General features: G+C 36.7%; 2 protein-coding genes and 1 long non-coding RNA gene across 8 annotated transcripts in view; 1 reads left to right on the top strand and 2 right to left on the bottom strand.

Annotated features, from left to right (window-relative positions):
- The window catches only part of PFKP (phosphofructokinase, platelet), a 41,599-nt gene extending 34,433 nt beyond the window's left edge, over window positions 1–7,166 (bottom strand). For all 4 annotated transcript variants that reach the window (XM_085227061.1, XM_085227063.1, XM_085227062.1 and 1 more), the window contains exon 1: window positions 7,026–7,166. In XM_085227061.1, coding sequence (XP_085083187.1) covers window positions 7,026–7,110 — 85 coding nt within the window. In that variant the 5' untranslated portion in view covers window positions 7,111–7,166. The remainder of the gene's footprint in view (window positions 1–7,025) is intronic.
- The window catches only part of LOC104911382 (uncharacterized), a 45,915-nt gene continuing 24,696 nt past the window's right edge, over window positions 5,306–26,524 (top strand). The window contains exons 1-3 of one of the 3 annotated variants that reach the window (XR_014884158.1): window positions 5,306–5,586; window positions 5,720–7,571; window positions 12,373–12,452. This is a non-coding gene — a long non-coding RNA (uncharacterized LOC104911382). Of the gene's footprint in view, window positions 5,587–5,719; window positions 7,588–12,372; window positions 12,453–26,524 lie in introns of all 3 variants that reach the window. The other 2 variants (XR_014884159.1, XR_014884160.1) reach the window with 2 other exon arrangements.
- LOC146544076 (interferon upsilon-like) lies at window positions 20,929–24,545 on the bottom strand. The gene is made up of 5 exons (XM_085227064.1): window positions 24,411–24,545; window positions 23,599–23,676; window positions 21,989–22,126; window positions 21,293–21,370; window positions 20,929–21,188 (listed from the first exon to the last, which is right to left on the bottom strand). Exons 1-5 carry the CDS (start codon window positions 24,543–24,545, stop codon window positions 21,090–21,092), a joined length of 528 nt encoding a protein of 175 aa, XP_085083190.1. The 3' UTR covers window positions 20,929–21,089.

Genomic DNA, 26,524 nt, shown 5'->3' with positions numbered 1-26,524 from the left:
AAGAAATAATCCAGCACATCAGTTAAAAAGGAATGACAAAAACATGAAAAAAGAAAAAAGAAACCACTCTAAACCTGCTGCATTCGGTAATATCAAAGTAACAAAATAGTAGGCGAGCTTCGCTGTTACCAGAGGCATTAAATGCTCACTAATATGGAAATACAAAAATAGGGTAACCAGAATTTATAACCCATAACACAGTATGCCATAAAGATCTACCTCTACAACTTCTATCACCATTAGGAGAGGAGAATGAGACTAAAGTTTTCTCAAATATTTCAAAAGTTACTGAAGTGGCTTAACATAAAACATAAATTAAAAAAAAAAAAAAAGTCTGCCAAAATCAAGAAGTCATGCAGTCTGATTTGTTGTTTGTATACTGGCACTTAGCCTTAAGAATAAAATCCTAAGTAACTGTTCTCCCATAAATTCTGAAATAGGAAGTAATAGCAAGAATTCTCTTACTGCCCCTCAGCCCTGTGGCTGAGCACAAAAAAAAAGCAGTTTTGGAACAAGATCTGGATAATGCCAAGGAAAAGCTGAGAAATTCTTTCGACATGCTGTGCTGAAAAGAAAGTCAGCGTGCTAAATTCCAGATTAAAACAAATCTACTACACACAGTGGAACAATTTTCAAACAAACAATAAAGAAAAAAGAAAGTAATACAAAAACACACCAGGTCCTCTGGGAAACACAGACAAAAACCCTTCATTTTTCCAAGTTATAAAATGAACTGTCATTGCACTGCCATTTTCTGCAAATCGAGACAAGACAAGCACAAGCTACTCCTTTCATTAAAGTCCACTGAGTACTTCAACTCATTAGCTGAACAACCGTTTGTTGTTTTCAGGTTTTTTGTTTGTTTTTAAGAGGTAAGAACAAGTTTTAAAATTAGCCATATCACTGCAAAGTTCTAGAAGAGTGGCTAAAAAGTTCATTTTCTGAAGGAAAGACATACATTGTCAGTCACTGAGGACTACTCAGAACTGCCTCGCTTTAAGAACTTTCTGTTCTCGAGGCCCAGCTCTGACACCTCTCATGTTTGGCACAGAAGGGGAAATAGGAAATATTAAGGCATGTTCAGCTACAAAGACTGTGCTGCCTCACTTGTTAACTTGTGCTAACTTTTGTCTTTTTTCTTCAAGTATTCAAGTAGAAAAGGTGTCTGATTCAAGAAACTTGAAGTTCTGTCAGCAAAAAAAAACAACAAAAACAACACACATGAAATACAAACATTACAGTGTCTATTAAAGGCATACGCTCATCTTTCTACTACTCATATTTCTGTATTATCGGTCATGTATCACACTTTTCTATGTTTAGGATAAATCTTCCAAATAGTATATTTTAAAGAAAGGTAGCTCTTACTCCAAATTTTCTCCCATATCACTTTTTCCCTAAAAATTAGCCTGCAAATGTTGACCAGACTTAACTTTCACACTTGAAAAATAGAATTTATTTCTCAAAATGAGAAATCAGTTAATCCTTTTCACATTAATATATTCATAATATCATCACATACTTTTAAAGTATTTCTTCATTTCCCTGTGTCTTATATGAAAAACTGGTAAGGCTCATAATTTACTTGTCTGAAAAGAGGGCAAAAAAACTGCAAGTTACAGACAGAAAGCATTTCTTCAGTACCCACACTGAAACTCAGTAAATTTATGCAATAGACATTGTTATTATTTGGTGATGTGTGTTTTTTTTTCATACAGGAGGTAGATTTGGGCATCTATTAGCAAGCTCCTGCAAAAGTGGTTAGCACCTCATGAGGGCTGAGGACTAAAGCATATTATGATTTGGTATCTTCAAAATGCAGGTAAAACACTAAAACTTTAGACCATTATATCTTGGCTATTGAAATCTGAACACTCTGCTGCTTGCAGCAATACAAATATGTAAATACAGAGCATTTCACAAAGTCTCTGCATAACTTATCTAACAAAACCCTGCTCTATTTCATTATCTGTGGAGTCCTACAATAGCATTTATGAATTACCATAATATCTATGAAATGTAATTTTATGCTTATTACTGAAAAATAGATTTACCCAGTTAATCATGAATTTAGTTCTGAGTAACAAATACGGCACCAATAAACACATAGGATTAGAATAGCAGCTTCAAAAGTAAGCCACAGACAAAAACATTATTTTTAATAACATAAGAATTATTCAAATTCTTTCTCAATTATCATTTGCTTTTGCATTAAAGCCTTTGATAAAGGAAATGATTTATTTTGTCCTTTTGGACTCAGCAATGTTTAAGCTATCTGCAATTATTTGAATTAATTATAGGAATTATGTAAAACCATCTAGGAATTTATTGTCTATTCAACTGTCTTTGAAATCACTAGTTTTTCCACAGCAGAGTTACCAACAGAATCGCTGAAATTTTTAAGTTATTTCTTAGACAATCCCTTCCCTCAAAAGAAAATTTCTATCCCATGGCTCATCCTATTTCACATACACAAACAGAACTACAACACAGGAGTTCGAATGAAACTAGGACGCTATATCATGTTGAGCTAATTTTTTTTCAGTTTAGTCAATTAAAAGAAGTATTTATACAGTAACTATAATACTAACCAAGGAGAAGTCAAAAACATGTATTTTGGTCACAGATCAAGAAATCCTTAAGTACTACCAATTTTAAAGATAGGTATTGGCTTAAACATGTTTGCTAAACCACGAAGTGTGTACTTAAGTACTATCTTGAATAAGAAACCTGAGTTAAAAGATTATAGAGCAAAACACACAAATTACAGGAATGTCTTACCACTATGAACCAGAAAGAATTAATTCAGAAACAAAATGAATATGAATTAAGAGACTATATAGTAATGAATTAAGAGACTATAATAATCTTACTGAACGATAAGAAAAAACACAAATACAAAACCTGAACAAATCATTGAAAAAAATAATAATAATTGGAGTTTTCTCCATTTATCTTTAATCATGTCACATTTTATTGAATTACAGTAATGAATCTAGATAACTGAATGCCATAGACTTTTCTAACAGTAACACCGTATTAGATCAGAGCCTTGTATTGCAAATACTTGCATAACTTCCATACCAGATACATATCTCTTTCAAGATTTAAAAAGCATACTAACAGTCTATTTTCAATCTTAGAATTATAGATGCAGTTCCTCCAAAATATTAAATGTCATGAAAAAGATACACTCATCTATTAATAACGATAAGCCTTGACTTTACTTATGTATGTGTGCATGTCCATAATTTAAATGCTTTTTGCACATGCCTGTCTCTAGAAACACAGAATCTTATTTTCTGAGATAGATGCCTCAGTGATTATCTTCAAACTACGTAAGCATTAGCAAATAAACTCTACAATTTGGACATCATAAGGGAGTGCATTTTATTAGTTTATTAATTTATTATTCATCCAGCAATCACAATCCATTTTTCCAGTGTAACCGATCATGACAAGAGCAGCACATCTATGCTACCACATTAAATATGCCTTGAAACATCATTGGTAAATCTGTAACGCTTCAGACAGAGAAATAGAAGTCTTAATTTCAGCAGCAACCATCTATGGCATTCTAAGACATTATCAGGCAATCCATATTCTACCTCCCTTAATTGTTATCTGCCACAACACTAAACCTTTTAGTATGTCTCAGAAATAATGTGATCGCCTTTAAAAAAAAAAAAAAAATCCCGGGTGAATAGATGGGCAACAGCCACAAATTCAATATTTCCAGTGATGCAAATCTGCCTTCCATTAGCTTTCAGATGATATGGCTCTTCTTCATGTAGAGCCACACCTATGATGATCCTAGAACAGGCAGTCCAATTGGAGGTTGCACAAATGTAAAAGTAACCTACAGCTGTCAAAATTATCCATGGTACCGGTAGCCAGCATAAAATACTACCACTGTACTTAAAGGAGATCATGGCAAGTGCTGCAGTGTGATGACAGAAGAATGACTCAAAACCCATTTTCAGTTCACCTTTATGAGCAGTAGTCACCATCATTTAGAAACAGCGCACAAACTGAATCAACTCCTGAACTTTGAGAGTAACTGTCAGAACTTCTTTTCCCTCTCAAGGTACTTGTGACTAAGGAAGAAAGTACTTGCTTTAGTTCACTATTGAGCTGGCTAGGTAAAGTAATGCCTGCTAAGTTTAGTACTTGCACACATTAGTGCATAAACATAAAATAAGTGTAATATTTTAAGTAGTGTATTGACGTAAAATAAACCACTAATACATTCTTTAACACAAGCGTATTGTTTATGGTGGGGTTGGAAATGTGATGACTAAATCATAATAACCCTAGTATGGAGCGTACATGTTATATAGTCCTTAATATTCAACAGTCAGTCAAAAAGACAAGCATAAAACCTTGCAAGAAAGTACCACAAAAGTGAGGAAGTAATTTACGCTTTAAAATATCCCATAAATAGAAAAGCTTGTGTATTTTACATAATGCTACTCCTAAATTATTCAAAAGGTACAGCAGCCGCAGAGGCAGTAACTTGTATTCTAAAATATCAAGCATATTTTGTTCTAGGCAAAGATTTACTGCCCACCTATCTAAATCAAGGCATCTACTGGGATGAAGACTCATGTTTATTGTAACTATAATTGATGCTCTTTCCACTGCCTTTCCTGCTGAGGTTGGTTTGCATTACAGATAATCTGAATATTTCTGATGTCTATATAAAAAATCTGAAAGAAAACAGGAGTCTGAAACTATTCTGTTTTCATCTTTTTTGCCTACTTCAGAGTTGGTAGTTTTGCCTGCCCTACAGTTTTGCTTGAACATGTATCTTCAAAGAGTTCTGCAGCAATACCACTGTATTTCCTTCTGCTCATAGTTCACAACTTCTCTAGCACATTTGCCCTACAGAAGGCAAATGACCTTGACAAGGCATGACTCATCTTGTCCCTTGTCCTACGCCTAACCTAGCATGCAAACAGAACAGAGGTAGTATTTTACACATCCACGTTGTTCTCAAGATAGTAAGGTTTATGGAAGTCAGCTGTGTTGTGTCATTCAGTCCAAAGGACCAAATTCTAAAACTACATTTTAGTTATTCTAAGTTAGGTCAACAAAGCTGCCTACAAAATATCTTGGAAGCCATCCAGTTTGCTTTGTTTAGTCTTCACAACAATCTCATTCCTCAGACAGCAACTTTCACTGTTGTTAATCTTTACCTTGCTTCATTTGCAATCTGGTGGATAATAGTCTAGATGCTACTCACAGATTCTGAAAGTCCTTTAAGTGTCTTAATTCACACAGTGGCCAGCAGAGATTAATACTTTATAAAAAAGAGATGCATCTGCTGGTGCATTATATAATCGCCAGACACGCGGAAGCGAGTCAGCCTCTTGCTGAACACGCTACTGCTGCTTGAGGCAATGCCCTGTCACACTTAGAAGTTAAAATGGCGATTTGGCGACCAGACCATCAACACAGAGAAGCTTTGACTCACAGTTCCTTCTGGAATCATTTAGCAGTGGAAGTAATGACACTGAGAGCAAACTGTAGATAAAACTTGAACAAACGTAACCCAACTGAGGAGCAAGAGAGAAACCATTTAAGGTAATCGATTTGTTTTTTTCTCAAGAGCTACAATGTTTTCCTCTCTGATTGGTACTAGAGCCCCTCACACTCTCGATTAGAAAGATTCCCGATAATTCTAAGTAAAACCGGGGACTCCCCGTTATTCCTGCAGGGAGAGGGCGGGAGGATGCTTCTCCCATCCCCGATGACGCAAGGAGGCGGAATCCGCAGCGACTCGCAGCGGATCACGTACACACCGGCGGCGGGGAGGAAGCGCGGAGGCACCGCTCCGTGGAGCTGCCGGCACGGGGACACAGCGGGGAGCGGACACCGGAGAGCGGGGGGTGCTGCTGCTACCGCTCACGCGTTGGAAGAACCGCGAGGATGCCCCAAACGCGGCAGGACCGACACGTGTCCACGTGCGGGGCTGCTAGTTCTGGTCTTTAAACTTCCAAGCCCATGCACAAAGGAAAGAGGCTTTTTTTTTTTTTTTTTTTTAACCCTTCAAAAAGCGTGTTAAAGGAACATTCCTTAACATAAAGCATTTCCGAAGCACTCTCTGGCAATGATAGTACTAAAATAGTTGTGACCTAGCAAAGGAAGCTGAAAGCAATCTTCACTTAACTAGTAGAAGTCCTGCTAAGCCACGTGAAAAAAAAATAATAATAATAAAAAAATCGGAGATTTAGAGCCTTAATCAACTGAAACTTTAGACTTAATTTATGTGAGGTTTTCTGGTAGAAAAGGGGAAATGAAAGTGTGGGAAAACACGACTTCAGAACTAAGTATTTTGCGATCGAGGCTCTTTCTCTTTTCTTCTAACGTCTATAGGTCTTTTGTTCCCCCTCTTCCCGTGGCTAGAACTCCCTCTTACACTCAGGCATTTAAGTGAAACACGTTTGCAGCGTGCTCCTGCTGAGCTAGAGAGCCAAGCACCACCCGAGATTTTGAATCACGGGTAGGAACAGGAAAGCGCTGCCGGTGCCAACACGCAGAGAAGCGGATGAGGCGAGGGCTGTCAGCAGCCAGGCAGCCTCCTCTGGTTCCCACCAGCCTCCGTTCCCCACCATTTCCCGGAGTGAAGACATTTTGGTGGTGAAAGTGCCCGGAGCGCCTCTATCCTCTGCCCTGCCAGGCTCGGAGGCGGCCACGCGTAGAGAAACGCGATGAGAACAGGAAAGACGGATAAGAGAGTCTTCCTGCAGCTCGGAGGCCGCGCAAAAACGGTTTTCAGCGGCCTCAGTAAGAGAGGCAGCGAGGAAATAGGAGCCCGCGGACTACCGCAGTCCCTCCAGCAGCCTCTCCCCACGCCGAGCTGCCCCTGCTTCCCGCACTGCCTCGCACATGGGCTCCCCGCGCTCCTCCCTCCCTCACCCCATCCCCCGAGGGCTCCCCCTACCCTCCCCGCTGCTCTTTTCCCTTCCGCGCCCCAGCCTCCCTTCCACCCTCCTCGTTTCCCCCTGCTTCCCCATAGCCACCTTGGGCATCGCCGCCGCTGGTCAGCACCCCGATGGCTTTCCCGGTGCCGGAGAGGTTCTCGAAGAACTTGGGCTGGTGATCCATGGCTGCGGGGGAGGAGGGGGGCGCGGAGCGAGGCGATGAGGGAGCCCCTGCGGCTCGGCTCGGCTCGGCCCGGGAGCGCGAAAGCGGCTCTGTCAAGTATTTGGCCTCCAATTAAAAAAAAAAATAATAATAATAATAATAAATAATTTAAGTTTAAAAAAAAAAAAACACGGTGCTGGAATGTATTTACAGAACGTGTTTCGATAGGAAAAAAAAAAAAAAAACAACACGGAAGCAACGCGAGAAGCCCGAAGAAAGGAAAAGAGACGAAGAAAACGCGAGCGAGATCAGACGTGCTGCACCCACATCGAACCCCGCACCTCCCGCCACCGCCGCTGTTTCCTCCGGCCGCTCCCGCTGACAGCCCGCCCGGCCCCACCTTCTAACGCCCCTCCGCGAGCGGCGGTTGACGGCCGGCTCTAGCAGCCAGTGGAAAGACGCGCTGCCGTCGTGAGCCACGGGTGGGCGGTTACGTTTGTAAGGAAGCGGGCAGGTCGGGGGGTGTGCGCGAGGCGGGGGAGCGGCGGAGGAGGGGCCGCAGGTGGGAGCGGGAGGCGTCGTTGCGCCCTTCCCCCCGCGCCGCCGGGGCCTGGGGGGGGGGGCGATGCGGAGAACGTGGCTGGCGTCTGGGCAGGGGGGAGGTGCGGGGGGAGGAGGGAGCTCCGTCGGACGGAGTTAGCGCATCCTCCCAGCGCCGGAGTGCTGAGTAACAGCGTGGAGCCGCTGCCGGGGTGCCCCTCCTATGAAGAGCTCTCTCTCGGGCCCTCCCGCTGTCGGGGCTTATCTCTGCGGAGGGAATCCTCTATGCGAGAGCTCAGCCTTCCCTTCCCAGCCCGTTTCCAGTGTTTCAGTTACTGCCCGGCTCTTCTAGTGCTGCGGCGCTTTCTGTCTCTCGCTTGGCTGCTGCTGAAAAGACTCAGCTAGTGAGGAAAGCAGCTTTGGCTGAAGGAGCAGAGGGGGTTATTTCAGCCATGGTGTGGCACAACTTATGTCACAGGGCCTGGTCGCTGTCTGGCTCGTCTGTGTGCAGCATCTAGAAGCATTACAGGTATTCAGGCACACGTAGGAAAAGGAAATCCCTGTCTACAAGTATTCACAGCTTGGAGACACGTGTTGAGTCTAAGGGAGGAGGAGAGGCAAAGCAAATGAGAGACACTGGATGGAATCCCTGTCCTGCCATACCTTTTGTTCTGCTTCATTGTGCGATGTGCCATGTGTCACAGCAGAAACAGACCCTTATTTTATTAAGTTAAATAAATATTAATGTACTGTTCCAGAAGAAGTTCTTTGTGGAATAAAGAGAAACATAAGTAAAAGCGTTTGCAGAATCAGGAACTAAGTTACTTGACCAAAATTACAAAGTCAGGGAGAGTCAGGAACAGAAACAACATGCTGACTCAAGTTTTATACTTTAATTGCTGTAATAATTATTTTTTTGATTCAACAACTACATCACATTAAACAATTCTTACTCAAAAAATACATGTTCTCATCCTGTCAACTTTCACACAGTCACAGGCACACGTACAGTCATTTGAGTAGTTCAGTCAATATTACTCAGAGATAAATGCTTCCAGAAACTGTACGTGCAAAGAAATGTCTATGCTTATTATGTGGGCAGTTCTATATTTGCAAATCTCAGAGGCTAAGATGAGTGTATTGACAATGGAAAAGACACATTTCCAAATAGATTGTATACTTTGAGTAATTTTTTTCTGTACAAGTAGCTGCACTAGTGATAATGTAGGGAATATTGTGCTATTTCCCTGTATTTGAAGATATTTCCAAGTAACAAACTGTAATAACAAAGGTAAACTTCTTGTAGAAATATATAAACACCTATAAAGTCCCACTTTGAATGACTTCAATATGAAATGAAATTACATCAATTTATTTAAGGGTAGCTCTGGAAAAGCTAATTAATGCTTATACACTGCCTCTAATATCAATTGAAATTAGGCTAATATACACTTTTACAGCAGCTTCAAGATAACAGGCAGATGATAATTTCTCATCTGAGCAATACTTTGAGGAAGCTTTGCACTGATTTGCTTTGGTACAGACACTTAGCTCGTTTTTAGAATTGACTTATTTTACTCAGTTTTTGTTAAGCCATTTACATTTGGTCTTGAAGTAGACATGTCCCTTTTACTTCCAAATATACCTTTGGTGCTATGGAGCTATGTTTTCTGAAAGTACTTTTTTTTTTTTTTGGCCAACTGCTCGATGATACGTAAAAAATTTGGTCCTTATAACTGATGTAACTGTTTTCCCACATGTCTAATTAGAATGTGGCCTACAATTTCACTGCTTTTAGCATTTATTACAGCTACTTATTGTTCTTTAGGACAGCTCTCAGGAGAGAACTGTATTTTGACTGTGTAAAGGCTAATGACAGAGGTGGGAGGAAGGAATGGATGTAGAACTGTTTGTTCTTGAAGCAGTCTTGATGTGCTTAAATGTCTTACAGGGCTACAGTTGCCAGGACTGAATTCTTGGCTTGAATATTGAAGACTGTTAGGGCAAACAATACTGTTTAACCTTGTGGGATATAGTTGCAATGCACTTGGCTACAGTTGCATAAATCATACTGACGCTAAGAAAACAGGCTTTTTGAGATATTCAAACTGATAATAAAGAAATGTATGAATAGAACATCAGCAGCCAAGCTGCACACTGCATTAGGTGCTCTAATTTTCCTCTTACCTTATTCAATCAGTTTATTACCTTATAATACCTTATTCAATCAGTTTATACAGGATAGGAACAGCATGGGTGGATTTCACCCTGATATTCACCACTGCAGATAGTATACTGCATCCTTCTTCTTATGCCTGTATATTCCCCGTGCTCCATCTAGATCAAAGCTATCCGTCCATCTTTTAATCCTCAGGTTTGTTTGGCTTCAACTGTTGTTAATTTAACAGTATTTTTCTATGAGTTATTTCCTCCATAATGGACTAAGGAGAATCTCCATCCTTTACTGGATGTGGCGGGGAATGTGGCCAATGAGGATAAGGAAAAGGCTGAGGTTCTCAATGCCTGCTTTGCATCTGTCTTTAAAAGTCAGAGCAGTTATCCTCAAGGTACTCTACCCCCTGACCTGTAAGTGTGGGATGAGGTGTGGAATAAACCCTCTGTGATTCAGGTGGAAACTGTTAGAGACCTATTACTACACCTGGACTGCCACAAGTCCATGGGGCCAGATGGGATCCACCTGAAGTTGCTGAGGAAGGTGGCGAAGGTGATAGCCAAGCCACTTTGTATTATCTATCAGCATTCCTGGTCAACTGGAAAGGTCCCAGAAGATTGGAGATTTACCAGTGTAACTCTCATCTACAAGAAGGGTCATAAAGAGGATCTGGGGAACTACAGGCCTGTCAGCCTGACCTCTGTGCCATTTTGCAGCAGATTATCTTGAGAGAAATCACACAGCATGTGCGAGACAACCAGGGGATCAGGCCTAGACAGCATGGGTTCATGAAAAGTAGGTCCTGCTTGACCAACATCATCTTCTATAATCAGGTGACCCACATGGTGGACAAGGAAAAGGTTGTTGACATAGTCTACCTAGACAGTAGACACAGTGTTCTTCTGGAGAAGCTGGCAGCCCATGGCTTGGGCAGGTACACTCTCTACTGGGTAAAGAATTGGCTGGATGGCCAGGCCCAGAGAGTGATAATATGTGGAGTCACATGCAGCTGTCAACTGGTCACATGTGGTTTTGCCCAGGGATGGATATTGAGGCCTGTTCTGTTCAATATCTTTACTGATGACCTGGATGAGGGCACTGAGTGCATCCCTGCAGGTGATACCAATTTGGGAGAAAGTATCGATCCACCTGAGGATAGGAAGGCCTTACACAGGGATCTAGACAGGCTGGATAGCTGGACTGAGGCCAACGGGGTGAAGTTTAACAAGTCCAAGTGCCAGGTCCTGCGCTTTAACCACAACCGCAGGCAACACTACAAGCTTGGGACAAAGTGGCTGGAAGACTGTGTAGAGGAAACAGACATGGGGTATTGGTTGACTCTCAGCTGAATATTGGACGACAGTGTGCCCAGATGGCTAAGAAGGCCAATGGCATTCTGGCTTGTATCAGAAATAGCATTGCCAGGAGGAGCAGGGAAGTAATTGTTCCTCTGTACTCAGCACCGGTGAGGTGCACCTGGAATACTGTGTTCAATTTTGGGCCCCTCATTGAAAGAAAGACATTTGAGGCACTGGAGTGTGTTCAGAGAAGGGCAACAAAGCTGGTAAGGGATCTGGAGCACAGGGCTTATTAGGAGTGGCTGAGGGAGCCAGGATTGTTCAATCTGGAGAAGAGGAGGCCCAGGGGTGACCTTACAGCTCTCCACAACTATCTGAAGGGAGGTTGTGGTGAAGTGGGAGTAGGACTCTTCTTCCATGTAACTAATGATAGGACTAGAGGGAATGGCCTTAAGTTGCGCCAGGGGAGATTCAGACTGGACTTCAGGAAATGCTACTTCTCTGAGGGCATGGTCAGGTGCTGGAATGGGCTGTCCAGGGAGGTGGTGGACTTTCCGACTCTGGAGATGTTCAAGAAGTGTTTAGATGTTGTACTGAGGGACATGGTTATTAGGAAATATTGGTGATAGGTGGATGGTTGGACTGAATGATCTTAGAGGTCTTTTCCAACTGATATGTATGTACTCCAAGTGACATATATGTACAATTTGTAATCTATGCTCAATGGTTTCATTATTTGATATATATTTTTTATTTTTTTTGTATTATTTTTTCTTCTTTCTGCTTCCAGCTTGTAAATTGATTATTGATTGTCACTATCAAACAAACGTTATTAGTGTTATATTTATTTCTATGTAACCTAGCTTTCAAACCTTGCTTTTTCAAAAAAACACAATTTTTTTTTAAAAAAACAATATTTAAACCTCAAAAATGTTTTTTATTGTTTCGACATGATCCATATAACTCTGGTCTCCACTTCTTAAATTAAAAGTGTGTTTTTTTCCTTTTATTGGGTAGAAAAATTCAACACTGAGCTAAGCACCACTCAAAATAATGCAGATCAAAGAGGATTTGTGTTATGAAAGATGGATTGTGTCAGATATACTAGGCTTGGGATGATTGAGCTGTGCTAGTCATACATGTAACATAATTGTTTCGTTTAAAAGACCACAGAAACAGAAAAAACTGCTTCAGTCATTTATTTAAGAGGAAACATACTAATTAAATGGGTAATGAATCATAAAATTGACTGGATTATTTCTCCTTTTTTAGGGGAGAAGAATATGTAAGTCTGTCTTTCTCACCTTGAGAACTTCAGCATTGAGCCATCATGTTGTGCCACAGAATAACTTGTAAGCTTGCAGTACTATGACCCACAACACGTGCGTGTGTAGCTGTGAAATAAGTAGAGCCATGTATAGAAGTTCATAGTTCACATGAAATGATTATAGATTAATAATGCTATTCTCAGAATATGATGCTGCAGATGTTTTATTTTAATCAGTATGAATTGTCTCAATGTGTTGAGGAGAATTCTTACTACTTGTGTGATATGAATTGCATGTTTATGTAATTTATTGCATAATATAAAAATATAAAAATTACAATATTGTCTGGTACATATAACTTCTTTCTTCTAGATGTGTGCCTTCAATACTTAATTATTAGATGGTATTATCCTTTGTATATTATTCATGAATTAGTGCATCCTTGTAAGAGCTTCAGCAGGAGAGTTAAAGCATGTTCATACAAAAATAAAGTATCCTCCTTACTGACAGGACAGATTGTGGAAAGCTTCAATGCACTTGGGCAAAAGAGGAGGCTGCTTTTAGGATTGCCCATTTCTGATCACGTGCAGCAATTGTTAGGCTGTATTTTATATATATATATATATATATATATATATTATATAAAAAGTGAGAACTGTGGAGATCACTTCAGATGAAGAGATGATATTAACTTACCTAAAAATTTGTTCCATGATATTCCTGTGAAAAATCTAGTTAGAATAATGCTTAGGCTTTAGCTTCTGACACAGCATGAATATGGAGACATCAGTTAACTGCTTATGTGGACTGGGGCCAAATGGATCATTTGGCATCTTTTCCCTCAGCAGACTTGATGGAAAGGGGAGAAAAAATCTGAAAGACCTAGGTATAAATCAGGTTTTTTTTAAGGGAAGGGTTGCCTCTTTCCCAATTTATGACATTGGGTATCAAAAAACTTATAAACAAAAAACAGAAAACAAACAAAATATATGCACTCACACACACACAGAACAATTACAACACAAAAATACTCACAGATGAACACTGAAATGTTATTCTCTGTTATGCTGCTTAAAGCATAGTATTATTATGCTTCAAAAAATGGATTATGGTAAGTAATGATCAGACCTAAACTAATTCAATTGGTTTGGTAAGTGTAACTTCATTTCTTCCTTAATATAATCTCTGATTCTCTACAAATATCAAAATGGTAGTTACCTGTCACATTCAATTTTAAAATATTGAATTAATAGGACAGTATAATCAATATTTGTCAGTAACTCCAAAAGTAATGCCTTCTATTTATTTCCATGGAAACTACAACAGTACAAAGAGCACACTATTTGACAGAACAAATTCTCAGCTACACAGCACTGTTTTTCAACATATCATTAGCTGTGTATTTTTACTACTTATGAAAAAGATTGAATGCCACTCTTGTAAAAATCTGCGTGTCTGTCCGGAACTTGGCTTGTCCTTCTTGTAACTGTTGCCATTGATAAAACACAAGACCCCACCACATCACTGTGCTCACATCCATTGGTTGGTCTCCATAAACTTTCAGCAAGTATAGATGAATGTCAATGAGTGCTTTTTTTTTTTTTTTTTTTTTTTTTTTTTTTTTTTTTTTTTTCCCCTACATAGAGGAATTCAGTTCCACACCTTTCCAGACACACTTTCCTGCTACAACTTTTGCTCTTTGTTCTTTTTACGTTGCTCCTTATGAAGAGAGAGCATCTATCCCCTTTGTAGCTTCTATTTAAGTACTGAAAAACAGTGAGAAGCTACCTTTTTCTACAGGGTGAAAATACTTAACTCCTTCAGTATTTCCTACAGCCCTACATTCATCTTTGTGGTCCTTTTTGGACCCTCCGCAATCTGCCATTTTTGAATTGTGGGTACCAGAACTGGATGCTTTAGTCCAGATGTAGCCTGACAAGAGATGAACAGAGTAGGATGATAACATTCCAATCTCTACTAGTCATTCCCCTGCATATCCAGCCCAGAGCTGGTTTTCTTTTGTTTCTACAGCAGTGCACTTCTGACTAGTGTTCAGCTTGTTCACCAGGACTCTCAGGTCCATTTCTGTAAGGCAGCTCCTCATCCACACAGATCCCAGCCTACACTGGGCTCTTCAGTTATGTCATTCTTTGGGGGAACTCTGCTTATGATAGGTTGCCAGCCTCAATAAAAGTGGAATCTCTAGCGTTACGTATGATAATGTAGGTAACTGTGCATACTTCAGTCATTAGTGATAAATTGTTGAGAGAGATGAAATTATCTATGACTGCATTTTTTTTTTCAAAGTTTCTTCTTATTCATTGTGTAATCTTACTGCTGGATTGAAATAGAATTCTGTATTCAAAATGTGTAAACAGAAACACTAATTTGGGTGTTGACAGGTGGAGGAGGAGCATAACTGGTCAAAATGAAATACATTCCAGTGTCTACAGGTCACCTTTGTGTCCTCCACAAAATATTTGTTTAGCAGAATGTTGTGAAGTTTTCTTTCTGCAGGACTTAGTGAAATAGAAAAGGATTTTTTTCAGTGAAGCAGATAATGAGGCTCTGCATTACAGCTTGTGTGTTAGCAGCCAGCAATTTCTGAGAGAAATTACAAGTGCTTAAAGAAAACAATAACGTTAAGTATTTGCTCGAAATTATTTACATTCCAAGAAACAGTCTTTACCTTTTATTTTTGTTATTTTGCTACGGTGTCATTAATAATGCATAATAGCAAAGATTGATTCTTCAACAGAGCATCATAATTTTGTGTATACTATTTCCTAGTCAGTCAGTACTTCTTGTTCTTAAGCATATGCTTTATGTCTTGCTCTTTCTCCTCCTTGTTTCAGTTTGTCTTCCAGGTTTTTTTTGTTTGTTTGTTTGTCTACTTGTTTTGTTTGTTTTCTTTTTCAACTATCTGTTTTCCTTTGCTCCTCCTTGATTTCTTTACTTGCAACTTCCTTCCCATTTCATTCTTCCTTACTTCCTAACACTAACAGTAAAAGTTTCAGGAGATTTCTCTCTCTGTGGATAGTACTATACTTAATTGGTATTAATTTAGTATTCTTTCTTCTGAATATTTTTTATGACACTGACTTGAGATCATAACTGATGATGAAAAACATGTAATGTTTCCACTTATGGAAGAAAGAAATAGCCTTTAATAAGTAGCAGAGTCATTTCACTTATAAGACGCCAGTCAGGATACCTTATTGAATGTGATCAGTATTCTTGTGCAAGTTGTTAGTAACATCTCCTTTCTCATTTTCTTTGAAATTTAAATAGATTAAATGTATATAATATTAATTTATTGTGAAAATTCATCTATATGCATCCTTTGAATGCATGTATTTAAATTTTGGGACAGAGCTGCAGAAAAAGACAAGTTGTGTTTACTATTTACAGAGTTAATAATGTTGTGAACTTATGTGGTGAATAGTATTCAAGAGTGTGTGCTAGTCATAAGCTCATACTGATGTCTGGCTTTTTACAAATTGATTTTTTTTTTTTTTTTGCACAGTATTTGCACAGTAATTGACTGTGATTCCTTGGAATACCAGAGAAATTTGATAAGAGAAATTACTCTCTTTGATTAATTATGCAAGGGTACAAAGTATTTTTATGATATGCTTAAGTAATACCTTAGATTAGGATTGGTATGTTGAAGAAATCAGCATGTTGTTAAAAAATTGAATGGTGATTTCTGTGATGAGATGTAGATGGAGTATATTTAATGTTTTCAGGAGAGAGAGCAGAGATATCATGTTAGCAAAAGATGTTTTAATATTGTCTTAACCATTATATTGCCATCGATAAAAGTAATTTATCAAGAATCACAATGGGATGAGAACTACAATGAGGAATATTCACTTTTCTAACAATTTCTGCCTTCGTTGTTTTCAAGACTTACCTTGACAAAGCATGGAATTCAGTGATGACCTTACTCTGAGCAGGAGTTTGAATTTGGATCTTATAATATCCCTTCCAACTTAAACTGTTTTGTGATTCTATAATTCAAAATTATACTCAATTTTGTAAAGAACTAAGATAATCAATGCATGTTATAGGTGGATTAGAAGGTAATAATTATTTTATCTTTAAGTTCATTTACATATAAGCAAATGAATGAAGGCATAAATTTCTGACCAGTTCTCTTTCAGAAAAGTTGTAAATCTTAGCTATGAAAAGTATTCAGAAAATATTGTTTTCTTCTAGTTTTCAAAATTCATTGCATCTGAGTGCTAGCGTGATAAATGAGCTGCAGAAAACAAAACAAAACAAAACAAAAAAAGCAAACAAACAAACAAAAAAAGAACCCACCAAAAAATGACAACAACAACAACAAAAAGCAGTAGTGCAGAAAATTATTTCCAGGACTATCAATAAACTACTGCTCTGAGTTTTGTTCTTTATGCTTCTTGCTATTTGTAATTTCCTTCTGAGAATAGATTTAGTTATTTCACTGCACTTCAGACTTTAACTACCATTGAACCCAATGGTTTCAAAGCCAAATTTAAATAAAAATTTATTATAGGAAACAAATAAAGATCCCAGTCCAATACACTTATCACTGCTTTGTCTGTAAAATATCTAATATCTTTCTTTAACAGTAATATCATGTGCTTCAATCCCTGAAATATGGAGAAACCTTCTCTAGAACAGAGAAAATACTGTTCATCTACCTGTGTCACAAACTTGATGTGGTAAGGCTTTGGTTCATTCATTCATTCATTCATTCATTAGAAAGATGACACAGATTACAGAACATTGCTTTCATAAGTGGTGTGATAGAGCTACTGTTTTTTTCCTCGGGAAGTTAGAAGATCTATGCATGGAAATTATTGACTTCTTTTCCTGTGTTCCAATGTAGCAAGTGACAATACATGTGTTTATGACGCATCTTGCATGGAAAGAAATAGTGTCCATTATAGGATGAAAGTGTCTGAAGGGGTTTAGACAGATGATTAGGATGCCAGCTGAGTGGTAACTACTCTGAAAATCTTTTTGTTTTAAGAAAGAACCTGTGTACTTTTTGGAACTGGGAATCCTCATTGGAAAATTACTGTGCAGCCAGAGGAATGAATAATGTATCACTGCAAGATTGCAACTAATGAATACACAGGGAACACTTAATAGTTTGCATAGGGTAAATCCAAGGGGCTACCTTGATTTCCAGGAGAGGGTGAGGCAGAGGCCAAAATAAGTGTAATCGCAGTCACTTTCTTTTCTCAAGAAGGCATGCATGCCAGGAAGAGGCCAGTCTGTACAACTGTGGATGAAGAAGTGATATGATGTTGCTATAGAGACAGGTTAGCCTTGAAAATGAAACTCAGAGTAATTTCTAGAGTATGTCTGACTACTGCAGCCAAGTGTGGAGCAGCAATGCCTTACATGGTATGATCTGGCACCAGTAACTCAGCAAACAGACAAAATGTAGTAACAGTCCTTTTTCAGGAATAACACTGAAGGGAGAGATGCGTCCAGCACAAGAACAGCAGTAAGAAGGCGTATGGGAGAGATTTGTCATTTGTTAATTTATAATCAAGCTAATTCAATTTTACAGCCATTCCACCCTTGTTGTGAAGAACAAGCTGCCCTTTGATGTGAGTTAGGGCTCCTAGTGAAACTTAACTTCAGTAAGATAACAGCCACTTACCTGGAAGTTATAAAACATTTCTTACTCTTCCTTTTCCCCTTTGGCATTTGCAACAGAAGTTTCTATTCAGCCAAAACATTGTTTATTGGCTAGTGCTGATGTATTTCAGAACTTTTTTTAAAAATGGAATGATAGATGATGTTTTTTGATCTCAATAATTTCAGTTATTTCATTCACCATATTTTGAACAGTATTTGTAGCTACTAAAAAATTAATCTCTTTAGCGTAAAGAAGAAAAAAAGATTATAATCAGATAGATAACAAAGCCAATGAATAAGAGAAAATGATCTTATAATTTGCATTTTATAGGTCATTATTTAATTTATTTAATATTAAATGTTCATAAATTTGGTGAACTAAATAGCTTCTGGATTTGTGTCTAGGAATGGAATCTCAGTATATAAGCGTGAATAAGTATTAATTATGATTTAATGAAATGTGAGGATATGAAAGGCAATTTTGAAAGAGCTTTGTAAGTTACTGCAAAATGCTATTTTCTGTGCCAGTCTTGAGTAGTCATCATATTGTTATTCATGCAAACAGAAAGATGTAAAACACTTTATTTTTTACTTTTTTTTTATTATTATTGTTTACTAGTTATCCATTGAATTAAGCTTGTATTCATTAAACAAGACTTTTCCCCCTTCAGTTACGTCTGAATAATCTGAAATAAATTGAAATGCTTCTCAGAAAGCATTTAGTGCTGGTTTCTAGGAAAAAGCAAATAACCTCTGCACCACAAAGCATATGCTATGTATTATTGAAAGTATGGAGGCATTAGCATTCAAAGAGTGTCTACCAACCTGTTTACATAGGGATGGAAAATCCTTATGCATCACTTCAAAAATACTCTCATGTATTAATTGCGTGAGAGAAGCAGGTCAAATCACAAAATGCTAATATATTGAGATGTAATGAGGACATTATGCTGCATTTGTTTGGAATATTGGATGGTATTTTTTTCTTTTTATTGCTGTATTATCAACAGATTGTGTAAGTTGTGAATGAGTCTTAAGCAAAGCTAGCAGATACTATGGCCTTTATATTTCTTTCTTTTTAAAATCTTTCTCCTAACTGCCTTTGTTTTATTCCATCAATACACAATTAATGTATTAGAAAACAATGAGTATTTTTTCTCTTTTGCAAAAAAACATAAAAAGTTTTAAAATTCAAATGCCACTTCCAGAAAAAAAAAAAGTAAACTCTTCATGATAATTACACGAGTACTTTTTTAACTCATGTTGAATTTGTGCTGTACAAAATCAGAGTTGTTAATCAGTTCTTCATTGCCTAAGTGAATAACTGGTATTATTACGTCTGGTCTGCACTTTTATCATTATGTTATTATCAAAAGTTCAAAAGCTACCCGAGGTATTACCTTGTTTCTTCAGAACAGGCTTTAATAGAGGCCTTATCCTTGCTAGTCCATAATGTTTGGTACCACCTGGCTCAAATAGTGTACTGCAGCAATCTTTGTGACTGTTTTCTTTAGTTTTATATAGTGCTTTGATTTACCCACATACCTAAAAATACAGGGAAAAAAATATGCTCCCACGTAGATAATACAAGTTCTTTTTGTTGAAAATCTAAAGAGGTTAGAATTTGCCAACTTCTCCAGCAGGAATTAAAATATCTTTCTGTAGCTGCTGCTTGGAACTCATGGCAAGATGCCTAAAAAATTCCCAATCCTGATAAATCTTCCTCTGTGGCAGAATATTTGGGTAGATATTTTAATATGAAATATGAAATAATTAATTAGCTGAGGATTTAAGTCCAGTGCATCTGTTAACTCCTTTACTATTGCAGACTGTATTTCTTCACTCATATTTTCTATGTTGAATATCTTTTGTAAACTGATTAAAAAGGATTCTGACTGTTATTAAAATGAACATACAGCACAATAATTGTACCCTCCTAAGCTAACTCAGTTTAGAAATGGCTACTCTTTAGGAATAAAACTATTCAATGAACTCATTGGAAAAGCAATGAAAAGGGAAATTTTAAGATATTATTTATCATTGCTATAAGCACTATCGTTACATATAATGTACTGGCAAAGCACTTTCCATGATGAAAAGTTAGCATCCATGTCCCAACTATTGCCATATGTATCAGTATCTTCTATAGAATGTTGCCAGGGACAAAAGCAATTTCTCAGGTCAAAATTGTGTTGATTTTTATTTGTTTGTTTGTTTTGCATTATTTTACTTCGTTATTTGTCCCAGTTTAATTCATTAGAGGGTTTATTGTATGGATAACTGTGATTTTGAGATATTAATTTGCTACTGGAACATTGCACTCTCTGAGCAATAATCTTTCACAGAGAGGTGAAATCACTTCCAATTCCAAAAGAGAGGAAATCACTTCCAATTTCAGTGGCATATTAATATGTCACTGAATAGGTGATCAAAACTGTGTCTGCCCTTGAACTTGAAGATAAAATGTAGATCTCAGGATATTTTGATAATGTTGATTGTCTGGTAGCTAGCTCTCTTTTGTTTGGAAAAGATGTAGGGTTTTTTTTTTGTTGTTGTTGTTTGCTTGCCCCTCCTTTCCCAAGCCATTTTTGAGAAGAGATTTATAGAATATTGGGAATTTGGGAAAGTAATTTTAAAGTGAAATTGGGCTACACGTGAAGGCTTGAAGTAGATTTTTTAAAAAATAAATAAATTCAGTAGTGGAAAGGAAATAGGAGGATATACGGAATTACAAATAGATGCACAATAAAACAACTTGCACAACTGTTTACACTCAGTGTTTATCCTGAATACAAGCTTTAGAGTGCCATACCGATTGTATCTTTTTTATGAAATGTACTCCATTTTTTTTTAGTAAAATAAGTAAATCAACACATTTACATGCTTTCTTGCATCCTTTTTATTCAGACTAAAGTTATTATAAGTAGGTTAGAAAAAATATCTTGACAAAAATAACTTTACAAAAATAAGTAACATAACTTTAAATAGGAACTATGTGTATACTACTTCCTTTAATTTAAAAAAAAAATTTATCTCGACATGACAATGTATCCTCAAAATATTTGATTAGAACTGACGTTCTTAATGTGTTGATCTTCTCCTGAAAGAGTAGTTTTCAATTCTTTGAAGTAGCTCTCTTGCTTGTGCATGGATCTCTTGCCAAGTGCAGTGATCATTTGTCTGTGAAGTAAAAGTTATTACAAAGTGTTTTTTAGCTGTTTTATAAAAGATGACATAACATACTATGGAGAAGGAAAATGTAAATTGAGAAATAGCTTACTTACCTTGGACACAAATGTATCCATTTTTTGGAAGCATTCTTTTATTATAGATTCGTGGATGATGTTAAGCTTGGGTTTTAGCTGTTATTTTTAATGGAAAATAAAAGAAGCTATTAGTTCAAAAACTGATAAGTAAATAAAAAATGAACATAAGTTGGTAAAACTGGTAGACATGCATTGTAACATGTTTCTCACATACAAGCCTTCTGAAGGGGTCAATGTGAAAGATAGCATAGTGCTGACAGCTTATGAATATATCCAAGGAGATTCCACAATCATTCTGGTCAACCTGTGTCAGTGCTCAGTCATCTGCACAGTACAACAGTACTCTGGTGTTCAGACGTAACTTTCCAAGTTTCATTTTATGCCCATTGCCTCTTGTCCTAACACTGGGGAGCACTAGAAAGAGTTTGGCTCCGTCTTCTTTGCACTATCCAATCAGGTATTTATAGACATTGATGAGAGCTCCCCTCAGCCTTCTCTTCTCTGGGCTGAAGCTCTCTCAGCTTTTCCTTATAGGAGAGATGCTTCAGACCCTTTGTCACCATCGTGACCCTTCACTGGGCTCTCCAGTACATCCATATATCTGATACTGAGGGCCCCAGAACTGGGCACAGTATTCTAGATGCAGTCTGATCATCACTGAGTAAAAAGACTATTATTTAAATATCATGCTGTGGAGTAAGACATTATACTTACACAAGTCTTGAGTTGGGCATGAATTTCATATATTTCTCTTAGAAAAATGTTCTTATTTTGAAAAGGTGCATCTGGTCTTTTGAAAAACTCAGCAATTTCATGCACTATATGAACAATGGCTGTGTGATCATATTTAACCTACAAAGAAAAAAAAAAAAAGAAAAAAGAAAAAAAATTACAGATTAACTTAGTTTTTGAAGTTTGCACTTAAACCTTGGCGAATGGTACCTTTTTGAACTGCCTGAGACCAGATATTATTAATTCTTGCACAGTTTTTATCAATTGCTTGTATTCTCCAAAAATTTTAGTAGAAAACATTATAGGAAATAGTATGCATTAAATTGACATTATTTGTTTGAAAATCAGAAATAATACGTGCAATTTCCAAATTTTCTTTTTCATAAACTTGGTCTCTATTTCATAAAGGAAATATATCTTGCATTTTTGACCTACTTTTATATACTTTTATATACTTGAATACATACAATGTATGAAGAATACAAATACAAATTCAAATACTTGAATACATACAATGTATGAAGAATAATCAATAAGAGAACAAATGTTGAAAATAGATTAAGATCCAAGCCAAGGGACTAGGAATGTGCAGAAGGTGGAACAACAAAAGTGGCTAATATTGCATTATATCTTTTTTATTCTCTATTGAGCTTTGCGACTTCATTAAAGGTGAATTGGAAGTGATCTGAATGAGCTGCTTTCATATGGTGACACTTTCAGCCAAGCACCCTCTTATTTTGAAGCACTGAAGACCTGAGCTGAATGTGGACTGTATGCATAGAGTACGTGCATGTGTAGAGTAATATTTACAATTACTTCTGTGCTACTTTGGAGTCTGTTTCTGACTGAAACCAAACCTGACATACTGATCTGGTAGATTCCAGAACACCAGATTAATTACAACTAATTTTCTACTTTAGACAGCATAATAAATATAAAATAGCATCTTCTCTTTTTCTTGTACTTAGTAACATACTTTAAAATCTAGGAAACATATTAAAAATTTATTGCCTTTCCTTGTTTGTTTTCTTCCTAATTCCAAGTATCCTTTATATTTTCAGGAATAGTTTATGAAAGCAAATGAGAATGGTAGTGATAGGACTGCAGAGTTTGAAATTGAAAAGGTTATCATTTAGCTTACTTTATGTGATCTCTGCAGACTTGAGCAAAGGGAAAATCACAAAAGGAGACAAAATGGGCAGGAAATGTTCCTTTATAATATTTCTGATATCCAAAACTGTTTTCTGAGATCATCTGTGCCAAAGAAAAGTTTCTTTGTGATGTTGCAAGTACTCTCTTTTCAGTAAGACTGTTTTCTTGCAAAGTAAACTGAGGCATTATGTTTTCAGCTGATGCCAGATAGCAGGGAGCCCTGGTGGATTCCAGAGTATGTGACTAGGTACATTTCATTAGCCAGTAAACTCTCAGGGAGAAGAATTTGGAGTGAAAATTCAAGAATCTGATTTACCATTTAAACCTAGAAAATTATTATGCCATAACTCTAATGTGAAGTCTTGTGTCAAGGTACATATCTATTTGAAGTAGAGATGTTACAGTGAAAAACAACCAAGTTCATTTATGTTACTACTTACTGCTTTTAGCATTTTCTCAGGGAAGCACAATTCTTCGTTGCTCACTTCATCACACTCCAAAGAATAGCTTCTAGTGTTCTTAAGGAAAACATTAGTGTCATCATTTTAAGTATATATAAAATTTTTATTACAGGAAAAAAAAAAATCATAGAAGGCTGTATTAAATAATTAATTGATATCTTATCATTGAAAGACTACATTCATAGAAGACATTGTATATCTATCTCATGATGTTGTGGAGATTCATTTGGCTTATACATTCCCAAAATCGAATAAATATCTGCTTGTATAGCAGGACTCTTCACCTATTTCAAGGTTTTTCAAACATTATACTTTTATGAGGAGATGTTCAGGAAAAGGCAGGCCACAAATATACCACAAATGCCATCAGAAAGCATTTGTTTCAATAACTTTTCCTCATGAATGTGGAAGCTCCTTTGTATGGATGGGATTATTTCCTGCGAAATTATGGTGTTATGGCTTCTGCTGATGCAAGTTAGTAGAAATCCCTGGAGACTGTATTCTAAAACATGTGACTTCTGTCACTCCTCTGTGGAGCATGTGGAGCTTTTCATGGAAGACACAAAATTGCCAGATATTGAGATGAAAATTTGAATGAAAAGAAATAAAAATAAGATTTTGGGTTTCATAGAAAAAGGACATTGTGGTACATGGCGTTTTTGTAATGTGAAAAAATTGCAATCACACAATTATTAAGCATTTAATAAATAACATATCTTACACTGAAACTGAAAAAGGAGAGATTGGAGACTACACCTACAGACCATGATGGTATTTTGCACATTACTTACAAGTTTCTCAATCTCATTTAAAAGTTCACTCCACTGCACACTTTCAAAGCATTTGTGGATGTTGCCTTGTCGATTACCGAGGGATGTAGCAATACAGCAGACAGTTAAGATGAAGAAGCTTCTGGGGCAATGCATCGTCTAGCTCTGAAACAGTGAATTGAGAATTGAACAGTAGGCTAACATAAACAGGATGCTTTTACAATTTTGTAAAGTCATACAAGTATAGTTGGTATCATTTACCCCGGATTCTTCACTTTTAGTCTGTAGTATTTCTAATAAAGATAAAGACTGTAACTATACCTAAACACGAACTAAACTCTAATCAGTGCAATTATATCCACTTTAACCTGATAGGAATTTCACTCAGAACTTTAGCAATCATAATGCTTCCAGAGGGTAGAAGATAATATTGAGAATGATTACGCTGTGCTAGGCCAAATGAGCTAAATTTTTATGATATAATATCTTGAAGCTAAGTATGTTATTCGATGTATAATCAGAAAAAAAAATAACATAAGAGAACTCTTAGTGTACTATCCATACAATGTATGAATGGTTGGATGTGTTTTATTTTGTTTTTGTTAATTGCATTCCAGTGTTAGGAAACATATATTTTCCAACCATTTCTTTATAAATAAAAAAGAGTAGTATATAGAAAAATTGCATTGTTTACTATAGTAAATTTGACATAATATAAACTACTGCCAGGTCTACTAAATAATGATTTTTAAAAAGAGATTTTTTTTTTTAAGAAAAGTTCGCTGTATAGTAAATGTCGGTAACTTGTAACATGGTTTAAGGCAATTGCTTCTAAATATAAGGGTTTTTTAAATAAGATGTGATACTAGTTTGACACTACAATTGTAAAGGAAAAATGAAATGAGTAAAACAAAATTCAGCAATAAAATTTAAGGGACCTACCTTGTGGATAATATTCAGCTCCTGACAGTGCAACTTCTGGAGCGCTCCGGGGGTACCATTCCATCAGCTACCAGCCCCTTTTAAATACTTTTCCCCTACTTTAGAAATATGTGACTGCCTCCTTTTAGCAGATGATGCAGAGTGAAACTTTCTTCTTTCATTATTCCTTTTCTTCAGGTGCACCGATTTCCAGGCAAGAAGGTAGTTATATGTAGGTGGCATGGAGGCCACATTTTAAAGTTTTTATTTAGTCTGATAAAGTCTAGGTAGCTGAAGAACAAAACAGTAATGTTTGTTTTACAAGATTTCACATCAGCTTAATAAGTAACAGCAGTTTGTAAATAGTTGCATACAGTTAATAAAATATAAAATTTCCTATTCTTCTATTTGAATAAATAATATTTTCTGTATTTACATTATGAACTTATATATAACATTTTATATGATTTTATTTTGTTCTTGTATAAGTAATATAAAACTTAAAAAAATTATATGTGAACATTCATTATACAGTTCTGTAAAAATTATATTTATATATAAATACAAGATGCAAACGTTCACACACGTACGTATGCGTCACACACATATACATGCATATCTACAGACACATCTGTATAGACAAAATCCCTATATTACACCAAGTACTATGAAGTAATCTGTGAAGTAAGTCTTTAATTGGCTGTAGGTTGAAATATTTAAAGGTAGGGAAGATGTCCCAGAGATAATCTCCAACAAATTTAAAAATGTTTTAATAATAACAGTAATTATATTTTTTCATTACATTTTCTCTCTAAGGCTTTTAAATTCTGTCAAAATTCAAAGCAACTGTAGCATCTAAATGTATTGTTCTTATTATTTCATACTCCTCTGAGCTTTTTATCCTACTGCCTGAAGTTTTGCTATAAAGTTTGCCCAAATGTTAAGCATTGTTACTTGCAAATGAAACATCCTGTCACCAAGTTTTTAAAGTTTTTATACAGATTTGTAGTTTTAAATATTCTCATGATGTCTAATGTCTGGTTTACTAGAAAGCTCATTAAAACTGTATTTCTATCTTTCATTTTGTAATTTGTCCCTTTACAGGATGAGTTGTTGTCTTTGATAATTTTCCTTTACAAATGGTAGTGAGTGTCTGTTCTACACTTAGTATTGACAACTCTCAGGAACTGCCATAGGACATCTAACATCTGGGC

This window comes from Meleagris gallopavo, chromosome 6, assembly GCF_905368555.1.
Source record: "Meleagris gallopavo chromosome 6, MGAL_WU_HG_1.1, whole genome shotgun sequence".
Classification (NCBI taxonomy): domain Eukaryota; kingdom Metazoa; phylum Chordata; class Aves; order Galliformes; family Phasianidae; genus Meleagris; species Meleagris gallopavo.
Note: the sequence above shows the minus strand (reverse complement) of the source record. Positions and strands in the feature narration are given on the sequence as shown.

What these genes read in the sequence shown, in the direction of transcription:
- LOC146544076 (XM_085227064.1), bottom strand. Translation starts at nt 24,545, where the DNA reads ATGCATTGCCCCAGAAGCTTCTTCATCTTAACTGTCTGCTGTATTGCT. An exon ending in CTGAGAAAATGCTAAAAGCA is followed by an intron (nt 22,127 to 23,598) that starts GTAAGTAGTAAC and finishes TTTTCTTTGTAG; the next exon opens with GTTAAATATGATCACACAGC. An exon ending in ATGCCCAACTCAAGACTTGT is followed by an intron (nt 21,371 to 21,988) that starts GTAAGTATAATG and finishes TAAAAATAACAG; the next exon opens with CTAAAACCCAAGCTTAACAT.